We start from the raw sequence: 27,854 nt of genomic DNA, 5'->3' as shown, positions 1-27,854 counted from the left end.
AACCCACTTGCATAGTTGCACCTTATTTCTGTCTGTCATGAGAAAAAACAAACAAGCAGACAATTGTACGTTTATTAACAGAGGTGACTAAGAACAGCAGCAGAAGTGCTCTTACCTCTGCAATAGTACAAGAAGTAGCAGGAAGTTTTCTTTTTGTTTTTTAACGCAGAAGCTTGCTTCCAGAAAGTATATAGACACCTGTCTTAAAGAGGCAGGTAGTTTTTTTCCATGTGGAGCAAAGTTTCTGGTATAAGGCAAACTCTGGAAGTCAACAGATTTTAAGGTATATCCCTGTTCCAGTTTCCTTTATTGGGTAGCTTCATGCAACTGGTCCATCAGGATTTGTCTCCATGAGCAGTTTAGTTCAGATGAAGAGTGCACTTCTGAGGCAAATCTCATGATTGTCCAGGCTTACTGGGATTCGGTTGACATCAGAGTGGATTCAGAGCACACGGACTGAATTTCTCTCAGATGAAACAAACAGGCAGATGGGACCTAGTGGTACATCTAATGCGCTCCCACCACTAAAGGGCATTTAGTCTAGTCCAAAGCAGAAACTCTTCAAAAAGCTTATCAGGTTCAACCTCAGGTTGAGAAAGCTTCCACCCCATGGTTTCACCCTACAAATTCAGCCCTATGGGTCTGCATTCCTCACTGATGTAGACATTCCTTGAGTGTGCTTACGCATTCGTTCCACCCCTACGAAGTGCAACTCCAAGCTAGCTCTTTGCCTCTGTGCTATCTGATTACTGCCTTACATTAGCTTTGTGTACAGATGTTGAACGCACTTACCCACCACTGGAATTTTGTTGTGTGCAGTCTCAGACAGGCTGTGCAGACTAAATCCCTTGCTGCTTACCAAAAATAAAGCTTAAAACCTTTTACTAGTAAAAATAAGACCAAAGAAATAAGATCTATGGAGCAGAAGCCTGTATTCGAATTGAACACAGACCTTAGTGCTGGTGTTTAAAAGCCCTGTGATTACATAAGCTAGTGGTCTAGTGTACTTTCAATTTAAAACAGGCCAAATATACAAAAATATTTGTAAAATATTCCAATAAGACAAAATTATACTTTATGCTCATAACTTTCATTGAACAATCCTTAAAGTACAGGAAAAAAACTGATGACCAGGGAATGAAAAAAAATCATTAGTCTGTGCGCTAAGTCAGCACTGCTTACATGCCCCCATTCTGTAAAGACCTGGAGCTACACCAGCAAAACCCATGCAAGAGCACAGCCAGGTTTTATCAACCCAGAGCCACATATGCCAAAAAGTAACTTGATTTCCTGCCAGGAGTGTTTATGTTTTATATGAAGTGCTCAGTAACTACGCACAGCTGTTGGCTTAAAAAAAAAAATGTAACAATGGTGTTAAAAAAATGGGACCACACAATTTAACTGTTACACAAAATAAAATATTATCCAGAATTCAGCTTTAACAAAGTTTAAATTTTATACCGAAAAAAATGTTGCTCACGGAGGCCCCTAAGTAACCATTAACTGTTATGCAGTAACCCTTTCCCCTGAGGGCGTCGCTTCACAGAGGCCTGAACCAGCGCGTCGCGTCGCGTCGCTCGGGGCGGCTCTGCGCGCGCATCTGCGCAACGGCCCGCGGCGGGAGCGCGCGGCCCGGCCCGCCTGCCCGGGCCCGCCGCTGCCCGAGCGGCCGCTGGGGCTACGGGGCACACAGCAAGCTCCGTCCCTTCGCGCGGTGACCGCAGCAGTCCCCGCCGGCCGGCCCGCCGCGGCCTCGGCAAGTTGGGACGACGGGGCAGGCCGCCGCGGCCTCGCCAGCGCTCCCCGGGGCTGGCGGCACGGTGGAGCCCCGCGCACGGCCGCGAGCGGCCCCGCCTCCGCCGGCGGAGCCGCCCCGCCCCGAGGGAGCACCGCCCCGGCCCCCGGCCCCCGGCCCCCGGCCCCGCAGGGAGCGTCCGCCGCCGCCGCGCCAACATGTCGGTGCTGAGGACGGCCTCGGTGAGTGGCGGCGACGGGACGGGACCGCGGGCGGCACCGCTGGCTTCCGCCGAGCCGAGCCGAGCCGAGGCGAGGCCGAGCGGGGGGCAGGCGCCCAGGCGGCGGAAGGCGGGACGGGCGGATCTGGCCAGGTGGGACCCGAGCTCACCCGACGGGGTCGGATTAGACTAGACCGGAGCGGGCTGGGCTGCGGCGCTGTGAGGTGCGGGCGACGGCCCTTTGGCTGCCGGTCACGGCGGGAGGACGACGGGCTGCCGGGCGCGGGCCTGGCGGGCTTCGCGGGAGCTCCGTGGCCTGGAGGGCTCCTCCGTCCGTCCTTGAAAGCTTGGCCGGGTGGTTGCGCCCCAGAGCGGTGCCCGGAGCAGCCCCCCAGCCGCGCGGTCCTGCCCCGCTTCTAGCTCGAGCTCAAGCGGAGGAGCCTGGGCTTAAGATGCGTGTTTTGTACGGTGCGTTTCCTGAATGGACTGGGCTGCGCTCTCCTGAGGCTTTTCGTATGCGCAGTAATAAAAGATGTTTTCCATAAGTGCTGATACTCTCACCTAAATTAAAAAGTGAGCTTCAAGCTAGAAAATAAGCACGAGTGGCACCATTTTTTTCTGACCCCCACCAACCCTTTTCTGGTCCCCCTTTCTGGAGCCCCTTGTGAGTCAGAAGGAGGTGAGTTGGAGCGGCCGCAGCTGCCTCCTGTCAGATGCCCCCACGCCATGGCCTGGGCGCCTGCCCATGCGCCGCCCCGGGCATGCGTGCCCGGCCCCTTGTTTCAGAGACCAAACAGTGCTTTAGGCAGCGGAGCCACCAGGCGATGCGCCCCGCAGGACACCGGGGTTTCCAGGTCGCCCTCCTGACGTGTTGCAGCCAGTTCTGTCAAGCAGCTCTTTTCAGTGTTGCTTTTCAGAGTCAGTCAGTGCGAGGTGCACTTTTTGAGCAAATCCTGTAGTTCCTCCAGCATTGAGGTGGTCGGGACTGCTTCATGTCCATGCCAGGTCCTGTCCTGCCCTCTCCCTGACAGCAGATTATTCCCATGTTTTTTTTTTTTAACACTTTCATGGGTGCTATTTCTATACTTGTAGAGCTCGTGTAACAGTCCAGCAAACAGGTAATATGTGTCGCATTTGAGCATCGCTAGCCATAGCTTATCAGTATACCTAGCTGCTCCACCTGAACTGAACACTTCAGGGAAGCTGACAGAATAGACAAGAGAATCACCCAAATCCTCACGTGGTACAAACTGCAATCCCCTCTTGCCAAGTATTTCAGAGATTGATAGCTCTTAAAGAGAGAAAGGGAATAAAATAACCTTTTCAAATCAAATTCAGACATAATTTTTGAGCAGAAATCTGGTGCTAGCTTTTGCATAGCATTAAGGCATTCTACAAATAGTTACAACAGTCAATGCGTGCACTAAGCCTTTAAAAAGGGCCAAGTAAGCACATACAATGAAAAAGAGAATGAATCTGTGATCAATATAAGGAAGAAAAATAAACTGCATATATTCTGTATTCTGTGTGGAATAGAATAATAACTGTCTACGACATAGGGTCATTAGAAAATAATAGAGAAAATATCCTTGATAAATATATGAATACAGAATGTTATCAGTACACTGATACACATTGATTCAATTGTAGACTGTTAAAATCTCTCTAAATTTGCACACAGGTAAACATGGATAAGTAGATTATTCAGTATTGGGCAAAAAAAATCAGTTTTGGTTAGTGTGTAGATACAAAGAAAATTTGTTCCTAGGTATATGTATACCAGTGGACATGTACTTTAAAAAAGAGGCAGTATTATAATTATGCTTAATTACTTTTAAATGATCAATTGCACACTTAGAGGTGGATACAGCACCTTACTCATACCTGCTGTTAACACCTGGAATTCCACGTTGGTTTGCTTGAGCACTATCTACAAATCTTAACTAAGCCAATCTTTTTTTTTTTTTTTTTTTTAATCAATTGTAGATAGTGTATGAATATTTGACATGGTACTGTTTCTAAGAAAATCTGCTGCAGTCTTTGTGGTAGCTTTTGGAGACTTGAGTTCTAAAGGTCTTTACATCCCATGTTCTTTGTCTTTAACAGATGCTTCAAGCCGTTGCAGGGCGTGGATGGAGACAATATTCGACAATACTTGCTCAAAATTTACACAAAGGCAAACCTGGAGGTGGCTTTAGCTTTGGTAAGTATCATAGTTTTTGAAAGAAATATAGCAATAAATGAGAAATTGCAGAGTCAGAAAAAAATAACTATATTGCAGTTCAGTATGATTTAGAAGGGAGCTGTTCATTTTAAACAGGTTTTTGTTCATTTAAAAAGTTTGAAAAATACGACTTTTCCAACTCAGAGAAGTCAAGTATGTGTTAATATTTGTAAGATATTCTTCTTTTGTTTTTAACCATTTCTACTGCTGAATTGGCTTTGAATAATTAACTCACATGGCTCTTGAAGATGTTAAATAACTTTGTAGTCTTACTTGAACAGGGTTAAAGAAGAACTTCCCTCTAACAATAAAGTATTCTAATATTTTCACTCTCAGTTTTGGGGCTTGTAAACCTACACAGTCTCTCTCATAGAGAAATTCAACCTATTCTTGGCATGTTATATGTGCAAAGCACATTTAGTGAGACAGCACCTAGATATTTCACACTGAATAGTCAGAATCTTAAAATAAGGAAGTAGCATCTGCCTCCTCTTCCTCCATCCACAGCATTCTTCATCCTTCGTTTTGTAATACATTTAAGTTACATCATTCATTCTATTCTATTTTCAGTATGTTATAGATAGTTATTTCTGACAAAGTGTATTATAGGTCCCGGTGAAGGTTTTCTGCAAGGATATAGCTGAATTTTGTTGCTTCTTGGAGAGGCTGAGGAAGTGGTGAATTGGGTTGTCCTAGTAGGAAGTGAGGCTTGTATTCCTTTTCTTTTAGTTCTTACAGCTGGCAAAATGAAAGATAATACAGAACTTGTGACTTCTTTATTTATTTATTTTTTTTTTTTTAGAGCTCAGTGATGAACAGAAAGAGTTTCAAGCTACTGCTCGTAAATTTGCTAGGGAGGAAATTATTCCTGTTGCAGCACAATATGACAAAACCGGCGAGGTAAACCTACCACATTGTAGGGGGAGAATACATATATATCTTAACAAACGCAAAAATTTAAATGGTAACTGAGATAAATAAGAAGGTGATTTTCCCCTTATATTGCAGTATCCTTTTCCGCTCATAAAAAGGGCTTGGGAACTTGGTCTCATAAATTTACACATACCAGAAAGCTGTGGTAAGTAAATGTTCCTTTTAATCTATAAACAAAGAACATTAGACAGATTTGCATGTATAATTATGGATTCTGAATACAGTAAACAGTTGCATACTCAAATAAACTAAATTTAATCAGTAAGTAGGTTGACACATAAGGTGTTATTAGGTGTGGATGTAATCAGGATACAGATTAGAGAGATGATGACTTATGAACAGATTCTCTACCATGATTACAACCTCCTAATGTTCCCATGGTGTACTTTTATCAGTTGATTAGGCAGAGTAATTACAAGGTCATATTTTGATGTAGTCTTTGACACAGATTAGAACAATTTAAGAGTTTATTCCAGGAGAACGGTTTTCTAGCTAAAATGATACAGAGTACAGATGTGCTTTGGTATATGCCTCATACTCACCATGGAAAAAAAAAGGGGGGGGGGGAGTTTCCATAGCAGACCCTTATTTGGGGAGACTTACCAGAGGTGTGTTTCCTATCAAAGGAACAAAAAGAACACCTTTATTTACCCACAGATTCTAGAAAAGCTCACGGCTGAAAGGATTTTTGTACAGGGAAACAATGCCTCAAAAAATGAAGGCAGTTCTCTGAGGTAACTAATAAGTGTGTAAACAAGGGACCTGAGTTTCTTACAATGTGCTTCAACTTGCAGAAGGTATTTGGAAAGCCATGTTTTTGCAAGTGAAGAATCATTAGCTGAATTTTGCTGGGTATTGTGCTATTCGGAATATCTATAAATAATCTAAAAAGGCAGGTCAATAGTGAGGTGATTGAGTTTACTGATAATAGTAAGTTATTCAGTGTACTAAAGATGAGCTGGTATGAAGAATTGATGAAGGTCTGAAACTGAGTGTTGAAGTGGCAGATGAAATTCAAGGTAGGAACTCATGCATATAAGAAGGGGAAGAATAAATCCTGACTTCACAGATAAAATGATATATTCTGAACTGCAGGTTCAGAAAAAAAAAAAAAGGAGATGATTCTACACACAATACAGTTAATTTGTGAAAGTCATTGCCACTGGATAATGTTGATGCTAAAATTTTACCTGTGTTCATTTGCTCCGTTCCTTTTTGAACCTAAGGAAAAAAAATCTGTCAAGGGTTATTCTAATGCAGATACCACTCTTGACTGAGGAAGTCCTTTGAAGTGTGGGGAAAATATTCTGAAGAAGCATTACTGGACAGTTGACTTTCTATGTTCTTCCTAAAGTGTTGACCTCTATCAGAAACCGGTTACTGGCTGGGTGTTTTTTTTTGTTTGTTTTTTTTTTTTCATTCCTAAGTGCTGCTGGAGCTTAGGATCCCTTATGGCCTTGTCTCTGTTCCCTAAGATCTCTTAGGGAAATTCTCAAATATCAAGTAGTCAAAAAACTCTAGTGGTACATTCTTGCCATCTGTGCAACTTGTCCTACGTAATCATGCAGTAACCCTGGAAATACGAAGTGTATTTTTAAAATCATTGTTGCTATTCCGACAAGACTCTATTTGAAAAGCTTACATGGGACTGTCTAGTCAAGCACAGTATGCAGTTAAATGTTTGGGGAATAAAGGTTTTGATAATTAATTTGTGTAAATCATTAATATGTTACCCTTTGAGCTCATTTTAGTCAATGAAATATTTCAACTCTAGGTGGACTTGGCCTTGGCTGCTTTGAAACATGCCTTGTTACAGAAGAGATAGCTTATGGATGTACAGGAGTCCAAACTGCCATTGAAGCAAATAGCCTAGGGGTGAGAGTTCCATCTTTTCTTACCCTCATTGAGTCTGTGCACTTGACAAAGACAAACTAATGGTCTAAATACTTTCTTTCAGCAAATGCCACTAATCATTGCAGGAAATGATCAGCAAAAGAAGAAATATTTAGGAAGACTGACAGAGGAACCGTTGATGTGTGTGAGTATGACTGCTACATTGTGGAATGTTCTTAAACCACACTAAATGATATTTATTTTTGAAGAAAACACTGACATCCAGTCACAACTGAGCCCATCATGGTTTGTAAATAAACAATGACATTTACTGAAAGTAACGGGATATATAGAAATGTATTCATCAAAACCATCCTAGGTCATTTACAAAAATGTATACCTTTTATTTCCCTTTCAAGAGGAGAAGTAGAAGATTAGGAAAATACTAGGCTTATGTGAGCAGAAACTCTAATAGAAATTAAAATCTATTTCTGACACTTAATCATTATACAAGCACAATTTGTTACATGGAAAGAAGAAAAGGTTTGTGTCCAGTACATTAAAATCTGAACATCTAAGCCTCATAAAGTGCTATTTTAGAAGAATACAGTAACATAAAATGTTACTCTGTGCTCTTCTTTCCAGATTTTAAAGAGATAGAGCTTTCATAAATGAGTTTGTAAAACATGAGGAAGTGAAGACTTAGTAAGGGTCACAGAATGGTGTCTGGACACTGGTGTCCAGTTATCCCAATCTCATTCTACAAGTATTCTTCCATTATTTATACACAGTTATTTTTGTTATAATGGATGTCTAGACAGTGTAAAACAACTCTGTTCTCCTATTATCTAGAATTGGTATACTGTATGTAGAAGCCAAAAGTCAAACTTCCATGCAAACTTTACTAAAAGTATTCCTAGTGAAAGATTCCAGTTTCTGAGAACTACAGAAAAGCAAGTATGCCTAACTTAAAATGAGGTCAAGGGACAATCCATCCTAAGTTGACAGGCCAGTAAGTCTCTCCAGTCCTTGGGAAAATCACTGTGTCAGCAGATGGCTGAGCACAGGCTTCAAGTGTCTGTTAGCTTGTAATGGGTGTAAATTAGCTGCTTCACAGTGCGGTTGCATTGTTTCCTTTTTCCTGTTTCCTTTTATATGAACATCTCAGGCCTCATGACAACAACAATGTATTTTACAAATGTTTTTAAATGTTTAAAATGTTTTGAAAAATTTATATGACAGCAAGAATACAAAGACAATATTAAAGTTCAAAAAATATTCTAGCTATACATGTCATTTGATATCTTGATGTTCCTTCAAAAAATACAGGCTTTCTTTTCATACTCCTCAGTATTGCACAGCAATTCATTTTAAACCTATCAAAACCTATCAAAATATTTTCCTTTTTTTTAATAGCATCTTTATAATATACTTGCAAAGTTTTGTGCTTTTTTACCATACAGTTCTTTTAAAACTTTTTCAGATTGTTTTTGTGCATGTAGTCTATTAAAATTTATGGTAACTGAAACATGTAGCTTCCGCATTATTCAAGATTTTGCATTTTATTTTCTTTTAGGCCTACTGTGTAACAGAGCCCGTAGCAGGCTCAGATGTGGCTGGTATAAAAACAAAGGCTGAGAAAAAAGGAGACGAGTATGTTATTAATGGCCAGAAGATGTGGATCACAAATGGTGGAAAAGCTAACTGGTGTGTGAGCTGTTAACTCATGTTACATTCTATGCTGTTCTGTTCTATATTGTTTATTTTTCTCCAGAAGTAAAATACCTGTGTTTTTTTAAATACCTCTATTAAAAAATCTGGAGGTTCACTGTGTTTTATCCCATTGCACTGTAACCTGTAACTAGCTCAGGACAAGGTGTAAGACTGCAATCTCTATCCTGTACAAAACCTAAAAAGGAAACTGACAGATGACAACAGTCCATTCAAAAGTGCTCAAGTATTGTTGCTATCAAATAAAAGTAATTCTGTCTTTTCTTCACTGGAAGACAGCAGCAGAAAGATTTAAGTCACAAATTACCCTAAGAGGCTCATATTACAAGTTACCTTGCTTTGTAGGTATGAGATCAGTTCCTTATGATTCTGCTCTAAACATGTCATTGTAGTGAAGCTGGAAACGCTGCTCAGTTGTGCTACATTTTACTTTTTTAAGGGAAAACATTTTCTAACCAGCAAAGAATCCAGATAGTACTGCAGCAGTGCACTTTAAAGTATAGGTCTCTTTCATCATGGCTCACATGATATCATGTTCATCTCCACTGTATACATTTGTTTAAGTGAAAGAACTTTACTGTAAATATTGTATCTATAAATCTCCATTTTCTCGTTATTCACTTTCTCGTTCAATGCTGGACCATCAAGGAGAATCTAGCATGTCTTTTGACATCACTGAAAACCAAAATTGTGATTTACTACTGTTTAATTTCTAACAGAATTACTTGTTCAGAACTTACATTAGAAGAATAAAATTAAGATCTTCTTTGGGATTAGGTGATAACCTAAATTTTGCACAGCAGAATGTATTTCCTAAGCATTTATTATTTTTATGTATATGCTGTGAATTCATCTAATAGATTTTTTTCTGTACTAATTCCTGAAGTTGGTGATATCATAAAGACTTACATGATAGTACAAGGACAAGATGGACAATTTTTGTGTGTTGAGCTAAAGAAATTTTATTAAAACTTGAATTTTGCAGTAAGACTTGTACTGAAACTTACTCTCTTATGCTCCCCCTCAGTTTATTTCTAGAAGAGACAAGAAAGAAGGGCTGCTTACTTCTTGATGGAAATTGTACTTTTCCTATGCTGGAAAAGTACACTGAAACATTTAACCTGTTAAAAAATATCTGATTATTAATTGTGCAGACAAACTGAGGTCCTCTTCTTTGTTTTACACTAGGTATTTTTTGCTAGCTCGTACCAGTCCAGACCCAAAAACTCCTGCAAGCAAAGCCTTTACTGGATTCATTGTAGAAGCAGATAGCCCTGGAATCCAAATCGGAAGAAAGGTGAAGAGTGTATCTTTTATTTGACAGACCAGCATTATTATTCACTTCTAAAACAATAATGCAACAAATACCCAATAAAGAAAAAGACTATTATGCAGCTGAACATTTAAATATGATCACATGTAATGATGTTTTTATTTTCAAAACAGACTATTCATAAAGCATACTTCTAATTAGAACTAACTTTATTATTCAGAAAGATAGTATTCAGAGTATTCTAATGATGACTTTGAACAGCTGCAAAAGAATCTTTGAGAACCACTTCATTGCCTAGTGGTTAATTATAAATGAAAAATAGTGTGTCTTATGAGGATGAGAAGCAAAGTAGACAACTTCAGCTGTAAGTAAATGCACAATTAATTTAAGTTACTGCTGCCCAAGGAAGCAGTAGTTCTCTCTCAAAAAAGCAACTTTTAGTAGCAGGCAAAAGCTGACATTGAACACTAGTAAAGGCAGATGAAAATATGAAAAGTGAAAAGCTGATTTATTTATCTGCCTATAGTAGAATATTTCACTACTGCCTGTATTTTAGGTTCATCACTTTTTTCCTCTCCCATCTCAAAAGATGTAATTGAACTAGAGAAAAATAACAAGAGTGATTACAGTTACTTCATATAAGAGTAAAGTTAACAGCTCACCATAGACAAATTAAAGGCATGTGGGTCTGTAAATGCAAAAATAGTATTTGTTATAGATATGTTTTTTAGATGAAACAGAGATGTTTGGGGAAAAAAGCTTACTTTATGCTTTGAGTAAACTGAATTATGAAGATATGTTATACCTTGAAAGAATCCAATTTAGTTTCACTTCTGTTAACACCCTTTTCAGGAAATCAATATGGGTCAGCGATGCTCAGATACGAGAGGTATTGTCTTTGAAGATGTGAGAGTCCCAAAGGAAAATGTACTACTAGCTGAGGGAGCTGGTTTTAAAATTGCAATGGGAGCTTTTGATAAGACCAGGCCTCCTGTAAGTATCAGAAATATCTTGCTTGTAAAATGCAATAGGAATTTCTGATTTTTACTCTGTGTTATATTTAATGCAGGTAGCAGCTGGTGCTGTTGGTTTATCACAGAGAGCACTGGATGAAGCTACTAAATATGCTTTAGAGAGAAAAACTTTTGGGAAAGCAATTGTTGAAGTAAGTTAAATATACATAGAAGTAAGTTAAATATACATAAATATATATATATATGCATGTATATATAGAAAGAGCTATGTTTTCACACAAGATATACTGCTCTTGAATTTTCAAGGTTGTTCATTGATTTCCAGCACGTGTGAACCATTTTATCTCTGCCATTGGCTGAGTTTTCAGAAATATAGGTGAGCGTCATATAAATGCAACCAACTATGCAGTAACTCCAGGATTTTTTTAACTTATTGATGATGATGATGATGATGTTGATACTATCACAAAGAAAAATCGCCCCCTTCTCCCCCCAAAATGGAAGTCCTGTACTATCATAACCTATTTAAATTCTTCAGTGTTGATGCACGGGGATTTTCAGCAAAGGAAAAGCTGATCCCATCTTTCTGTTTGAAGTATGAGAGAAATGCACAGGATTAATACCAATACACTGCTTTCAATTTTGAAGGACATCAAGCTATAATCTAGACCTCAAAAAAAGCTAACTTTGTAATTTAAATCTCAGTCTTCGTGACTAAATGGATTTTAGAATCTAAAACTTTGAAGTCTATTTGAAGTAAGTTTAATTCAACATACAGATATAAGAGCCTGGTCTATATATTCTGTAGGAGTCCTCAAGCAGAATTTGTTGATGTTGCTGATGTGATCACTGTATTAAGAAAGCTCTATTTCTCTTGATTGTCATAGATTTTAGGTAGGCAATGTTAACCTGGTTTATTTCATCATTTGTAGCACCAAGCAGTGTCTTTCATGCTTGCTGAAATGGCAATGAAAGTGGAACTAGCTCGGATGGCTTACCAAAGAGCCGCATGGGAAGTTGATGCTGGTCACAAGAATACCTACTATGCTTCCATTGCAAAGGCATTTGCAGGTGACACTGCAAACCAAGTAGCTTCAGATGCAGTACAGATTTTTGGAGGAAATGGATTTAATACTGAGTATCCTGTAGAAAAGCTAATGAGGGATGCTAAAATCTACCATGTAAGTAAAAGAAAGAATGTGATATTTAACATAATACATAAATTGTGCATAAAATAAGCTAATGGCTACTTATTTTAAATCATGATGTACACATATAAAATGTTTTTAGGATGAAAGAAGTAATCATTCAATTTAAGAAAGAGGCATTAAAATCAGGCAAACTCTTGCATACAAAAGTATTTGCACTAGATCAATAACTTCAAGTAAAAGCTACAAATATAAGAAAAATATATTTAATGCTTTTTTTCTGAAGTGCAAATCTTTCAAATTCTTGGACTATTCATTTCAAAGCTCTTGAACTCTTAGAAAAGAGGCTGTAGAAAACATTGGTCCAAATACCAATGCTTGCTTTGCAGTAACACAGACGAACAAGTTGCCAGGGAGAGGGATGGTTTGTGTGTAATGCTGTTCTTGAAAACTTTCAATGATTGAAATCCTTGGCTGGGCACCCCTGTGTATTGCTGACCTTTGCTTGACTATAGCTACGCTTTTCCCGTACTCCAGCATCCAGTCCAAATAATGGCTGTTGCAAATTACGTACTTCTACTTGTTACATACAGCTGTATACAGAAAAAAAATGATCGCCCTTGGTAATGCCTACATTTTATGTTCTTCTCACATCCCTTTTAGCAGTTTTCCAGAACAAACTAAAGTTCATATTTACTCATGTTTAGCCCACATAATCCCCAGATCTTTATCTGTATTATTATTGCCAAGACATTATTCCATATTACTTTTTTTTTGTATACAGTATTGTAGTACTTTATTCAACAAGAACATCTTCTGTTTAACAGAACTAGTAACTTTTTACCTTCTCTCACCCCTTTCTGACATTTAAAAGTGACTAGGTAAAATGTAACAAAACAGATATCAAGGAAAGCTTGTGGACCAGGATCTGTAAGGTCATAGGTAACATTATTGCCATTCTACATTGCAGATTTATGAGGGAACTGCTCAGATTCAGAGGATCATCATAGCTCGTGAATATGTTGGCAAATTTATGGCTTAAAAAAAGGTATCCAAAGTGTCTGACGCTGCTGTTCCATTCTGTGCTCTCCGAAGATGAGGATGTTAATGCCTTTGTCAGTATAATTAAAAAGGTGTGGAAAAAATACTTTCCCTTCAAAATCTTATTATTCTGTACAATATTAAGCATTACTTTAGTATCCACCACTCCCTCACTCCATTTCTAACAAAACTGATATTTTCAAAGCATGTCTGAACCGCAAAGTGATTGTTTTTCTCTTTTCCCCACTTGGGCTTTTTCATTCAAATCTTTGGCTTGCAGTGGGGGAAGAGGTAAAACCTTCTCTGTAAAATTTACATTTAAAAACTGAATGGAATTCAGAAATATTTTTATTGTTTGCAAAGCCATTCCACATGTGACAAGTAATTTGATTTTAGGAACTTCTGTATTATTTATAATGATACAGATTTGCTCCTACTGAGATAAATTATAGCTTTATCATTGGAGTTTAGGTGGATATCAATTTAATAAATCTCAGGGACACAGTTACTTTAAAAAGCTATTCTGATTCTTCCAAGGATCATATATTGCGGCATATTCCATCCAAGTCATCATGTCCTATAATTATGAATATGCTAACACAGTAATTTTGCAGGTTTAGAAACTATTCTTTTAAATTTCAATATGACTACATACTAACTTCTGGACCACTCAAAAACAAATATATGTTCCCATAAAGCACAAGAAAGATCATCTTATTTTTCTGAAAGAGTAGATTGCATATTACATGCCTCCATGAATCAGTATAAACAAAAGGTAGTTTTTGTTGATAACAAATACAGCATAACAGGGCTTCTTTTCAGTGACACCTTGTTATTCACTTGAGTCTATCAACGACAGAAATTTTTATTCGGTGCTTTTCTCTCTGTGCCTCAGAGAAATCTACTGTATTTATGAAGAAAATGCTTGTTTTCTTGTGCCTTAAGACTTTGTGGATGAACGCTAAGGACAACTTTTCTCAAAACAGTGTTTTGAGAAAAACATACTTTTGTCATGTTAAGAAAAAAAAATATGGTCACTCAGTTTTCAATATTTTAATTTTAGCTGAGTTCGTGTAAAATAACCTCTAGGAAACTCTGCCCTATACTCGATTTCTGACAATCACTGCTGAAGTCTAATAAAAAAAATGATATTTTCAAACAGAAAGATGTGATTGCTTTTATTCATTTTGCTTGTGACAATATTTATGTTGTATTCCAGGTTAAATTCAATATCTGAATTGTGTTAATAGTTAACCAACAATAGTTAAAAGGAAGAACTGCAGTTCCTACTAGGATACTGTCCATACCAGAACCCATCCTGCCCATATGTGTTTTGAGTATCTAGATACCATCCAGCAGGAACTGAATATCAGCGAGGGAGACTTTTAACTCTTACTTTCTCAAGCAACTGTCATAGTGTAACGGTTTAGTTAGACTGATTCAGTTTCAATTAAAATGTATAGCTTTACCTTAAAAATGATTTACATGTGTGAATATTCCAAATCCAGTATATTTCAACTTATTATTCCTTTCCAACAGTATATACTGAAGTAAATTTGCAGTAAAAATAGCCGAGAAGAACAATTTCTGAGAGATATTTTAACTTGGAGAGATCATTCTGCTACCAGACAGCAGCAGACTGGACTTCTTAGACAAATTAATCTGCAGTTTCACAGCAAAATGTCCTCGTTTCACAGTGGTCTATTTCATCCATCACCATAATTCAGTGCAGGATGGTACAAACAGTGTTACCAGGTGTGTGTTTTGCATTCCTTAATTTTTAGGTAGGCCATCTGGGGAAATTAGTGTGTTGTTCAATAATATAATTCTTTAAATAAACCGTTTAATCATGTAGATTGCCATCTTATTTACCTGCAGGCAGATCAGAAATGCAACATCCCAGACAGGGTTTTCAAATGAAGATCTTGTTTTTTGGCGCTCTCCAAATCAGCAATGTTGGTGATAAAAATCGAGCTTCAGCCTTGCAAGTTTCTGTCCCCCACTTGTGCAAGCTTAGATGTTGATGATTAACAGCATAACCATCAGTTTTAAACAAGGGCAAAGGTTTTTCTTCTGGAAAGCAGGGAGCACAGTTCTCTTTACCTGCTCTACAGCTGAACTGCGTTACCTCAGAACTGAGGTGACCGAGGGAGGCTGCTAGCTTGTTCAGCTGATTCTGGCGCAGCAGAGAGGCGCACGCTGCTCTCCTGGGGCGCTCTGCTCCCGCGTGCCGAGGGGCCGCCGCTGCCCGCGGCGCCGTCCCGCACGCGGCCAGGCGCTGCCGCCTCCCCCGGCCGCAGCAGGGCGCCGCTCGCGGCTCCCCCGGGCCGTGCCGGGCGCGGGGGTCCTCGCACGGAGCCGCCTGCGGAGGTGCCGGTCCCGCGCACGGCGGCGGCGCCGCTTTGCTCATGCTGGAGCTGGGAGCCGCGAGCAGGAACCGGGGCAGCGGCAGGGTCAGGAGACGGGGCCGCGGCCGGCGCTGCGGCGCGTTCGGGCGGCGCGCGGGCAGCCCTGGCGGGGCCTGGCGGGAGCTACTTGTCGCCCCGCCCCGGCGCTCGGCGCTCTTTCCGGCGGGGACGGCGGCCATGGTGCGTGGCGGCTGCGCTCGGCGGGGAGGGCCTCGGCCTGGGCCGGCCTGGAGGGGCGCTGCGCGACCGCTTCCTCGGCCGGGCAGTGCAGCTCGCTGGGCTGGCCCGGGAGGATGAGAGGCCATTGAAACCTGGCGTGGGCGTCCCGGTTCTGGGTGCTGCGGAGGTGGGGAGCGCCGCCGCTCCACCGGCGGGGCAGGTCGGGCCGGGCCGGGCCGGGCCGGGCGGCTCCGGGTGGCGGGGTCTGGCGGGAGGGAGCACGGGGCTGCGGCGGCCGGGGCCGTGCACGAGGTGCGGGGATGGCGCCTTCCGGCCACGCGGCCGCTGCCGCCGTCCCTGCGGGGGGGTTTTGTTCTGCCGGCGAAGTTAAACCTGGGCACTAAAATCTCTCGATTCGCAATAATGTGAAACCCTGTCGGGTCGCTTTCTAGGGGACTCCGCAGAAGGATGTTGTAATAAAGCCGGACGCCCCAAGCACGCTCCTTCTGGAGAAGCACGCGGACTACATAGCTTCCTACGGAACCAAGAAAGATGACTATGTGAGCATTGCTTTTGTTTTATTACTAGAAGTAATTACTATCTTCACACTGGGTAGAGTTAGGGCTGGGTAGATGCTGGCAAGTGAATTCCTTCTGGCCTGCAGCCTGGACTGAAGTCTAGAAGGAAGGCAGCCTCGTTCATTTTGCCAGGTCTGTGATGAGTTTGGCATGTATTATCTGAGCACAGATTTGAAGATTGTCACTTCAGCTCTAGAATTACTCTGAGACCTGCGGAATGAGCTGCTCTTTGCCTCTTCATCCACAAGGGTGCGCAGGAGTGTAGGTTTATTCACATGTGGCTCCCTTGCTTTGTTTGCTGTACTGACTCTCGCCTCCACACTGCTGCTGACTTACCGGGTTCCACTAAACACTGCAGCTGGTGTCTGTTTATATAGTTACCAGTGTGGACAATCACTATTGGATTCTGGCTCCAGCAGGTGAAAAAGGTCAGTGGCTGCTCCTGTCCAAGGAAGTTGTGTTGCAGTTATCTTTACTGGCCACAAGATAACTCAAGCACTTTTGCCTAGGATTGTTTTTCCTCTACTTTGAACATGCAAGTTGTAAGTACTTAATGAAGCAAATAACACTTTTTCAGGTAGTTCAGCTGATGTGAACAATGTGTGTATATACACAGATGCACACATGTATATGCAGACACAAGCATGCACATATATATGAAAGCGTATATGAAAATTAATTTCCTTTGACACTAGCAGTAACATTCATTAAGTGTCAACTCTTGTTTTTTGGGACCTTTTGGGATGCTAGTCAAGTAGAAGTTTGGGAGCCAAGAAAACTGATGGTCCGATCTGACTTAGTGACTTACTGCTTGATGTTGAGCTGGATTTTTAAACTGGAAAATACAAGGGAGGAAAGAAATGCATTGTGTAGAAATACATGTGTAGAAAAATATGTATGTGTATGTATATATACACATATATGCACATTCACAGCGCATATAACTTGAGTAGTTAAGAAATGCTTTGTCAACTCGTGGACAATACTTGGTCTATTACAGACTGTTTATAGATGTTAAGTAATATATTTTTATTGCTCTAACTTGGTGATGTGTTTATCTGATTAAGAACTAAAATATTGTAACACCTAGGAGTACTGTATGTCGGAGTATTTGAGGATGAGTGGTGTTTACTGGGGGCTGACAGTCATGGATCTCATGGGAGAACTGCACCGAATGAACAAAGAAGAAATTCTGGAATTCATCAAGTCCTGCCAACATGAATGTGGTGGTATAGGTGCCAGCATAGGGCATGATCCTCATCTTCTGTATACACTCAGTGCTGTTCAGGTAAATGGAACAGAGTAGTTGTGAAAACAGCCATTTGTAATAAGTGATTTTGTGTTTGCAGGTGTGCCAGCCAGATGCTTAGATTATTAGATACTAATGGCAAAATAATTTTGGTATGTTATATCAAAAACCCTAATGAACAGAACTTTAAAATTCAGCTGTATCATTTTCTAGAAAAAATAAGGGGCGGGAATTTGTGCTTTTAATATTCACTTACTGGTAACTTTGCATATTTGTTAAATTTTCTAAAAGTCTTGAAATACCTATTAGCTATGTGTTTTATGGTAAGTTTCTAGAAAAATACTTTTAGATTTTACAATTTCTGAGCTGAAAGAACTGTATATGCAGAACAAGAATAAAAAATTTTCACACACACGTGCGTATATATATACACACACACATTATTTTACGTTTTATCTAAATAGTGTATTTATATTTTAATGCTATACAAAAGAAATTCCACAACATTTGGGTTTTGTTGTTTTCCTCAAACCTCTTTTTCTTTTATTTCTTTTAGTCTTTTGGGTAATTTATTTATTTGGTGTATAGTTTTCCCTTGAGAAAATGGAAATATTCTCAGTCTTCTTCACTGTAGCTTCCTCAGTTTACATTTCTTACCTTCTTACTTGAACAATTTCTTCTAAGTTTTTTTTTTTTTTCCAAAAGATAAAGCAATGGAAGAGCAGTGGAAAGCAATAAGCGAAGGCTTACTGCTTCTAAATAATTGCTTGCCTTGTCTCCATTTATTTCTAATCCCATTTTAGGAAAGAAGTATTTAAATGATGTTGTAAATGATTTCATCCTGCTCCAGGAAGTAAGCATTTGGGATTTCAGGTGTTAGGCAGGATAGAGTGATGTTTTCTTGGGTCCATGATGGGTGTTGGCATGTATTATCTGATCTAAAGTTGATGTTTGTCACTACTTTAGCTCTAGAATTACTCTGAGACCCAGAAAACTTAACTTCCTTTAGGCAGTGACCTTTGAGCTTTGCAAATTATACAGCCAGATTCCCTTAAAAAATTCTGATTGGTCAAAAGAATAAATGGAAAATTTAATAAAGAGAAAGGATGCAGTTTGCAGTTCTTAGGTGTTGGAGTTGTATAGTTCTTAGATCTGTACTTGATGTTACTAGGCGTTCTTTTCATGTTAACTGATTACAGTTGTATATTTTCAAAATGGAAAGCTCTCAGCAAGGGCAGATGTAATTTTTGTTGTCTTGAATTTAACCAGCATGCACATTTTTAATTCACAAATACTTTTTGAAGTCCGATCTACAAATACAGAATATTTAATGAGTCCCATTACATCCTCCTTTGAGGACAACTGACTACAATGTGTTCAGCTACACTTTGGTTCAGATATTCTTCTTACACTCTCCCAAGACTTACAATTTTGCTTGCACCTGAAAGAGTCCAACTCTTGTGTTTTCAAAGCCATAGTTGTTATTTTTTTCAATATGGGCACTATAATGTTCAGTAAGGTGTTCAGCTTAAATTGCGTTTTTTCTTTCCGAATTTCCTAATACTGGTAACTGTGATGAGCTGTAGCGCGTTTAGTTTTATTTTAATAAATCTTCACAAATATTAATCACAGTTAAATGAAGCCTTCTGTAAATCCAGGTTTCTGGTTTTCTTGCAACTTACTATGACTTTTTTTCCCCAGATTCTTACCTTGTATGATAGTCTCCATGTTGTTGATGTCAGTAAAATCGTTGAATACATACAGAGCTTGCAAAAAGAAGACGGATCATTTGCTGGAGACAAATGGGGTAATTTTTAGATCTTTAAAATCTGCTAAGATGACGTGTAAGTCTACGAACTGAAGTTTTCTTGCGTGGTCTTTTTGTTTATGTATTGTATGCAAACACTCTATTTCTGAATTACATTAAAAAGATGTTTTGTGAAGGACAGAGTTGTGTTTCTTTGCCTTCTAAATGATTTTAGACTTCTGTTCTTGCCTTAAAAATAAACTGGCTCTGAAAGAACAAAGCCTTCTGATGCTTGTAGTTGATGGTACCTTGAGGCACAAATAAAGGCAAGTTTTATTTGCTATTTAATGCAATCAGCTATGATCTTAATCTGTGCAGGCTATGAAAAGCATCTTTAATTGTACAAGAGTGAGATAAAAAAAACTGTTCTTGTGCTCATCAAGTTCTGTTAATACTGATTGTTTTTCTGTTTTGCACATGAACAAATTCTTTATGAACAAAGAGTGTTTTAAGTGTTAGTACACGTATTTAGTCGCTCAAATACTTATTGACATTAAATCCTTAAGCTGTAATAACACCTATTCCATATCACCCGTGTTTTTATTCTGATAGTCAGTCATGGTAGTACATGTATGATACTGTATAGTGGCCGTTAACTCTGTAAAAATGGCAGGAGCTCTTAAGTGTGCAGGAGCTCTTAAGTGTTCATAATTTGCTACATCTGTTGTGTTTAAGTATTGGAACAAACTTGCTGAAAGCACAATGGATTCATGTTATTTTTGACATCAGATACAGTGCAACTGAAAAGTGAGTGCCCCCTGAAGTAGGGCAGAACATAAGTGCACGTTTATTTTATCTGTTGCATTTGTGGATTTCTTGAGCAGAAAAGTTGCATCAGTTTGAAGGAACATTTCATTGGTTCAACGTTTGTAGCTTGTTGCAAGTTTAAATGTTAACTTCAGGTATTAATTGCTTAAAGATTGTATTAGAAGTATATTGGATATGCATATGGATATACTGAGCAGTTCTGCTGCTGCTGTGTTGTTTTTTTTTTTTTGGTTTAACATTGAGGTATAGCTGTGCAAGACACCTCTTGCCACTCTAGTCAATTTTTCTGCACTGCATATAATGTTTAAAATTAAATAGCTACTTGTAAATTAGCACTCATTTAATTGCTTTAGATATGCATCTGACCAAATACGAATTCATAATGAATTACCAGCAGTAAATGTACAGAGCACTTGAGTTGTTCCATGGACTCTTTAAATTATTGAGAATATAATCCAGCAGCAGAAAGGAGAAACAATGTTGAGGCCATATATGTATTTTTTAATATAAAGCCTAGCAATTTAACATTTTGTTCCACACTTTCAGTTGTGGTGTGTATATTATTAAAAACTTCTTTTTTTAATATGATTTGTGTTTTATTGCTTCTACCCCCTCCCTCCCTCTCCTATCACCAGGAGAAATAGATACAAGGTTTTCCTTCTGCGCTGCAGCAACTCTGGCACTTCTGGTAAGTCCCAAGTCATCACTTGTGCAAATGTAGAATCTTTTCATTGTTTTTGTTGAAGCTGCAGTATTTTATCAGCTGGATAGAATGTAAAATGCCTTAGGTGTTTTTCTGCCTTGCAGGGAAAACTGGATGCTATTGATGTGGGGAAAGCAGTAGAATTTGTTTTGTCCTGTATGAACTTTGATGGAGGATTTGGTTGTAGGCCAGGTTCTGAATCGCATGCAGGACAGGTGAGTCCTTTTTTATATGGAAATGTTTAAAATTATTAAGCATTGCATACAGCCTATGAATGCTTTCAACATATTTCAGTGATGCCCTTCAAAGTACCTTTCCCAGGTGCCTAGTTCAAGTCCCTCAGTTAAAATGAAGGAATAAGTAGATAGGTGTGAAGAGTCTGGGAGAGGCATAGGAGATCAGAGTCTTGGGTGGGGGCAAATCTAAAGGAAAAGTCTATAGGACTCTTTCAGACTGCAGTTGTCACCTGAATAATCTTCAGATAGTGGGGTCAGAATAGGATGAAGATTTTTAGAGAATTTGAAACAGATATTGATGAGGAAATTGTCTTCAAGTGATAGAACTTGTCTGTTTATGTTCACTCATACTTGTTCTTTTGCAGCTCCAAACTCATGTGCACTGATGCTGATGAAATCTATAAAATGTGGAGGTTATTTGTACAATATATTTGATATCAATTAAAATGGAAAACTGTATCTTTTAATTTGATAAATTGTGAGGATGGCTCGCTTAATTTCTTGAGGAAAGCCTTAAGATGACTGTCTCAGACATAGGAGCCTCTAAGGCTTTGTTGTAGTTATTAAAGAATATTGTAGTGACAGCTAATTAAAAAAAAAAAAAAGTTAAAATCTGCCTGAAAAGAGAATATGGCAGTATAATTGAAACAATTGAGGGACCTCTCAAGATAGAGACTCTCAGTTACTGCTTCCAGTAGAAAACATAATCAGCATTCCCATTTTTATTTTCTTTTCCGTGGAAAGGACTATTGCACTTAACTTGAATCTTTGAAAGCAACTTTAACACAAAGTTTTAATGCTTATGCTGAACAGTGTCATAGCCAGGACTCACCTGAACGCATTAAACTAGCAATTATTTTATTGAAATTGTTTTTTTTTTCTCATTTATTCCTTTTTCTTCAGGGAAGAAAAAGAATTGTAAGGCTGTTTTTTGTTCTTTATCTTACAAGTTCTATCTACAGTAATGTATATGCTCTAAATAGCTGGACCATATTCTGGTATCCAAATAAGTCAGATTTAGTGGCTGAACCCACCACAGTTGCCGTTTCCTGGGAGGGCCAGATTTATTGTGCACCTGCTTTCAAGTGCTCTAGAGAGCAACTCCGTTGCCTCTCCTGTAGCTCTCAAGTTTTCCGGGAACGTGACTTTTATTTTGTAGTGTTCTTGAATTGGCATGTCCCTGTCTTAATTGGAGGGGGAAAAAAAAGTTGTGAGCAGGCCTCAGTTGCTAATATGATTTCTTGCCATTCCTTTCTGGCTACTTTGTTGAGAACAGAGTAAGCTGCTGACTAGCTGAAATGTGACTCAGAAGTGCTACTGCACTGGAAACCTTATTTCCCAGGAAAAGTAGAAAGGGATTTATTAGTGCACATGTATTATATGCCACAATGAAAGAAAGGCTAACATGACAGTAGGCACACCTGGGGTTGCAAGGAATGTTAATAAGATGTCCAGTCTGCAGGAAGGAGTTTGAGTACTCTGGCCTGAGAGCCTGTGCATGTGTGTTTTGAAGAAAAACGCTCTGCCTGATCTGCTAGGAGTATTTCCAGATTGCACACTCATAGGATATGTTACTCTTCCGTAATTACATTGTGTAACTCACTTTTGGAAAAATAAGGTCAATAGTCTTTTGTAATGGAAAGTAGAACTCAGTTTTCAGCTAAGAGGTGAAATATAGGCTTATTTTGTATTGTATTCGCATTTGTATGCTTTTCTGCTTTGACACATTCCTGCATTTAGTTTGTTAAACTATATTTAGCCTTTAAATACACAAAAATTTATGTCTGTAATTTTAGATCTATTGTTGCACAGGATTTCTGGCTATAACAGACCAGTTGCATCAAATAAATGTTGATTTGCTGGGCTGGTGGCTTTGTGAACGACAGTTACCTTCTGGAGGTCTCAACGGACGACCTGAGAAGGTATGTCGTGGCTTCTCTCTTTTTCTCTCTGTATATATACACGATGTACATTTTTTTCTGAAGTTGAATTTGTGGAAAAATCAGAATCACGTTAAAACGTTTGCAGAGTATTCATAGAATTCAAGCCTTTTCTTGGTTCTTCATTTTGCAACTAGCACTTGTCAGGCATTCTTTAGCTATTCTTAGTTTGACACTTCAGTTTAGGAAAGTACGTGTACTGCATATGTCTTGCTGACCACTTGAACTATGTACCATGTTAAATTGTGACTTGAATATTTTCTGACATGAGGAACAATCTCTTCTGTAGGAGTTGTAGAAAAAATATTCTTACTGGATGCTAATCCTGGGTATAATAGTGTTTCATGTCACAGCAGGAAATCGATGGTCTAGAAAAATTTCCACTAGTGAGTACATAAGCAACCAACTATATAGATAATATATATATTTAAATTTTATTTATTTATTTTTCCCAAGAAAATTGATTGCAGCTACTCATTTGAATACTAACTGATTGGAAAGTCTTTGTCCTTAGTCTTGAAAATGGTACTGTGGATTTTTAGTCTCTCCCGCAGAAGGCGAAAGCTGTTCTCAAGGTTCTTAAGTTTCTGCTTCTTGCTGAACAAAAAAGAGTCATCTAAAAAGAGACTAGGTAGAGGAGCTTTCTTCTCTTTTACTCCAAAATACTCTGCAACCCTATTGTGATAGCACAACTGGTAGTTTGCAGAAATGCTAATAAAATTTGCAGCATACTGTTTAAAACAAAAATAACATTCTGCTCTTCTCTTTACCAGTTACCTGACGTGTGTTATTCATGGTGGGTCCTAGCATCTCTGAAAATGATTGGTAGATTACACTGGATTGACAGAGAGAAATTGCGATGCTTTATTTTGGCTTGCCAGGATGAGGAGACTGGAGGATTTGCTGACAGACCAGGAGATATGGTAAATAATTGAAAAATTCAACATTAGTTCAGGATTATGTTTCTCATTTGAGTGTAACTTGTGAATCTGATGTTAGAATTTTTGCAGAGCTGGAGAGCCAGCCATTGAATTTGGGAAAGAATAGGGTAGAGGTGCTTTAGAAGCTTATTTACTGGAGAGCATGTGACATTTTACATATTGGACGTACACTACAGTATCCCACATTTAACCCGGTATCCCACATTTAACTTGCTTGCTTTTCCTTACGAACCGTTGTTTTGCTGTTCATAACAATGCATGCCGCATGAATTGTATGTCTCAAGATGCTTAAGCATCTTTTCTTCTTTTTAAACACATGCAAAATTCTAGAGACAACTGCAGGCTAAGCACTCTAACTATCCCGATGCTTTTGCCTGATCTAAATTAGTCATGAGTTACTCTAGAATCCCTGCAGCCCTGTCTTTATTTGTGCTGGTCCAGCCACTGAATGCACCCCGCACCTGTATTTGTCTAGGAGATGGAGGAGGTAAAACCTGTGATCACATTGTGAAAAGGCTGATGGGATGGATTATTTTCTCTGTTTGGAGAACAGTTATGGCCGGCTGCTCTGTTCTCACAGGTTCCAAGCAGAAACAGTTGAGATTGCCCACATAAAATGACAGGGAACGATCACCTTTCAAGGGTGCTGGTGAGATAAAATTAGAAGTATTAGAAGCAATGTATTGATGTTGAAGAGCCAAGGTCGAATTTGTGGAAGTAGTACTTCCTGATGATCAAATTGGCCTCAATGAATTTTGTTATCTTTGCTGCTGCTATAAGGAGACACATGAGTGCTTCTTGTTGAATTCAGCTTCAGAGTCCTTAGAGTTTCACAGAGTTTAAAGTCATCTTAGCAATAAAAAATTTACAAGCATCTCTGAGCAAATTATAGTATTGTAAATGCATGCAGTAGAAATTAAACTTTTGAGTTATATGTGTGACAGTCAAGATCACTGAAAGTTTGTTCAGTTGCAGTGTCTTCTAGAACATAAGTTGTGGGGACTTGCAGGTCTCTTGCTAATGAATATAAGCTTCATTACATACAAATGAAGAGCTGCTTGATTTTTGGACATTTAAAAAAAATCTTCTTTTAACAGGTGGATCCATTTCACACCTTATTTGGAATTGCTGGACTCTCTTTATTAGGGGAAGAACAAATTAAAGCTGTCAATCCTGTCTTTTGTATGCCAGAAGATGTCCTTCAAAGAATAAATGTGCAGCCTGAGCTTGTGAGCTAAGTCTTGTAGAGACAAAAGATTGATATGCCTGGTCACTTTGGTTTTAATCATTGGAAGTCAGCCCTGAAACTGTTAGCATATTTTTCTTTTGGATATGTTTACATTTCTATGCTAAAATGACTGATTTACTGTGGGCTTTGTCATTTTGTAAATTGCAGTAGAACAGGCTTGTTCTAGTAGTCTGTGTGTAACATGTTTTTAGGTTACATATAAAGGATCTAGAATCCTTTTCTGTATCCTAAATATGTGGACCTTCGGAATTTTTCTTTCGAGTATTCAACTAAGTTGCAGTGATAGTATGAATGTCTTAATTTCTGTATTCCTGTGATATCAAACATAGTGGCATCTGTCTATACAAGCATTTCTTGGTGGAGGATCACACAAAGCACTTTAAAAGAATATGAAAAAATCCTGCTTAAGCCACTGCATTTAACGTCACACGGCTGTGTATTTGATTCTTTCTGTTTGTGTTTGCCATCACATTTATATAGTAAGATGCAAGCTTTTTCTTCTAGTAACTGATATCGGTCAAAACAATTTATGGTTTCAATTAAGGATACAAATATGTTGTTATTTATTGATAAAGTATCACTGATACTTGAAATACCTTGAAAAAATATATATATATTTATATATAGTGAAACTTGCTAACGCTATGCATTCTAGAGATCTTTCTCTATAGAACAATGATTAATTGCTGAATACAATTTTGACTTTTAATTTGTTGTTGGGTTGAAAACTTACTCCTATAGCTTCTAAGAAATGAACTGCAGCATTTCATTATTATATAATTGAGAATAAAACTAGCAATGGAAAAAATCTTGTTTTCTGAAGGATAAAGTCCTCTTTCTATTCATTAGAGCCCTAAAAGTGCCTCTGATCTCACATCGCACATATTTTAGACAGAGAGCTAAAAGATATTCTAGTTGAAATACACAGTGAAAATTAATTACAGAGACATCTTTGATAATCTCTGCATTTATGCTTAAAGAAGGTCTACAGTGATTTCAAAAACAATTTTACAAGCAGACTGGTTATTTTTGCTCAACTGATTCATGCTATTAGAAGAGAGGATAACTGGGCAATGTAACTTTTTGGTAGACTTAGAGCAAGTTTCAAAGAGAGTACATATTTGAATGCCCAAACATTCCTTTAAAAAAAAAAAAATCAAGCCTAAAGACTTCTAAAGGCTTTCTGATGGGGTCAGAAAACTACTGTAAACTGTCCAGGTGCCTGATAAGTTGTTTGATCAAGGCCTGGCAGAAGGAATTTCTTTTTCAGAATAATTAAAAAAAAAAGACAGAAAAAAGTTATTGTAGTCTTTGTGCTGAGTGGAGAGCACTGCTCAAGTTCTGTATATCCATACACAGTTTTTTTTTTCCTCGCCCCGCCTTTTTCTATATTGTATGGGCATAACAAAGTTATTTTGAGAATAACTATTCTAGATGAAGACATCCTGGGAATTAATATGTGAGTGATAGTGCATGGCAGCATAGAAAACTGTAAGTTGAAAACCCTATTAATATTACTGGAGTTTTCTCTCTAGATAATTTGGTTATCTTTTCCTAGATCAGCTGTGATTATTAAGATTTGTTTATAAGATCACTAGTTCATAGAATGGAGAGGTATGTAAACTAGTAACTTCAAAAATGTTTTAATTTTTAACATTTTTTCTTAAAAATGTTCTTGTGCTTTTTTTTTTTTTTTTTTTTTTACACAAATTGATCTTTATTAATCTGGAAAAATGTTGATCAGTATACAGATGTTAAAGGATTCAGTTCATTTTGGTGCAGAATGCATTGCTATCATCTACCTCTATTTTGTTAAATGTGTTTTTTGGTAAGATTCTTTGTGTACATACTTAAAATAATTGCAGTGGTTAATCTTTTATTCTAGGTCTTCAATTAAATGTCCTTTATTAAAGATTTTCACGAATTTGTTTCTATAACTTTATTTTCACATGTCAGACTTCGTACAGAAAGATCTTGACATTATCTTAGTACCTGGGATTCTAAGCACTGTAGTATAGCTACTGATCTCAGTTATAAATTCTGCAGAATGTTGTATGATTTGCAAAAGAATAATCAATTTTTTAAATGTTGAGTGTGTAGATATATTTAATAAAAGAAAATGGGAGGGGAGGAGGAAGGCATTTCGACCATGTTCCAAGAACATGGTGAGGGCTGAGGGTTTGTGCTTTACTACTCTGGAGACATACCTAGCAGCTGTGTTGAGACAGCCTCCTTAGAGAGAAGTTTTAATATTTATGACACATGAAAAGAGAAGAAAGGGAGAAAGAAGCATTCCTTTTGTTTCTGCCTTTCTTGCCATACGCTCTTTTCTCCTGAGAAAAGGAGAAGTTACCATGTCAGCTTCAGAAGTGTAACTGCAGATGGAAACTAATGAAGGCACTAGCTCTCTTCTTTCCATCCTCTGCTGCACTCTGAAACTGATTAATTTGGGCTGTTTAAAATTTTTAATGTTACATATGACAGGTAATTCTCAGTACTGAGGGAAGGTGTCCCTGTCCTGAAGGAGGTGCCTGGGGTGAAGCCTTCAGCTGTCAGATGAGGAGTGAGCGGCACAGACCATGGTCCCTGTGGAGCCTGCAGGTAGAGTGAACATCCTCCAAACTGTTGCTGCCTGCAAGCAGGAGCTTTTCATTCTAGCTTGGCTCTTTTGCAGGGGCAAATGGCAGGAGACAAATACTAGCTA

At 38.7% G+C, this 27,854-nt stretch overlaps 2 protein-coding genes and 2 non-coding genes across 4 annotated transcripts; all 4 read left to right on the top strand.

The window, feature by feature from the left end:
- The first annotated feature begins 1,941 nt into the window (after positions 1–1,941).
- On the top strand, positions 1,942–13,795 carry ACADM (acyl-CoA dehydrogenase medium chain). Its single transcript, XM_088537569.1, has 12 exons — positions 1,942–1,977; positions 4,062–4,158; positions 4,982–5,079; positions 5,188–5,257; positions 6,887–6,987; positions 7,070–7,150; positions 8,522–8,652; positions 9,865–9,973; positions 10,802–10,942; positions 11,019–11,114; positions 11,856–12,104; positions 13,042–13,795. Exons 1-12 carry the CDS (start codon positions 1,954–1,956, stop codon positions 13,111–13,113), a joined length of 1,269 nt encoding a protein of 422 aa, XP_088393695.1. The 5' UTR covers positions 1,942–1,953; the 3' UTR covers positions 13,114–13,795.
- Positions 13,796–16,102: 2,307 nt separating this feature from the next.
- Positions 16,103–25,227, top strand: RABGGTB (Rab geranylgeranyltransferase subunit beta). Its single transcript, XM_010216644.2, has 8 exons — positions 16,103–16,239; positions 17,348–17,545; positions 19,208–19,313; positions 20,717–20,769; positions 20,889–20,999; positions 22,817–22,942; positions 23,734–23,883; positions 24,999–25,227. Exons 2-8 carry the CDS (start codon positions 17,357–17,359, stop codon positions 25,137–25,139), a joined length of 876 nt encoding a protein of 291 aa, XP_010214946.2. The 5' UTR covers positions 16,103–16,239; positions 17,348–17,356; the 3' UTR covers positions 25,140–25,227.
- Positions 16,389–16,470, top strand: LOC148591448 (small nucleolar RNA SNORD45). Its single transcript, XR_015914075.1, has one exon. It is a non-coding gene; the product is annotated as a small nucleolar RNA SNORD45 (small nucleolar RNA).
- On the top strand, positions 18,411–18,495 carry LOC148591447 (small nucleolar RNA SNORD45). Its single transcript, XR_015914074.1, has one exon. It is a non-coding gene; the product is annotated as a small nucleolar RNA SNORD45 (small nucleolar RNA).
- Positions 25,228–27,854: the final 2,627 nt, after the last annotated feature.

This window comes from Tinamus guttatus, unplaced genomic scaffold, assembly GCF_059628265.1.
Source record: "Tinamus guttatus ecotype Peru unplaced genomic scaffold, ASM5962826v1 Tinamus_guttatus_pri_ptg000814l, whole genome shotgun sequence".
NCBI lineage: Eukaryota > Metazoa > Chordata > Aves > Tinamiformes > Tinamidae > Tinamus > Tinamus guttatus.
The sequence above is the reverse complement of the archived record's forward strand: the minus strand, read 5'-3'. Positions and strand labels throughout refer to the sequence as shown.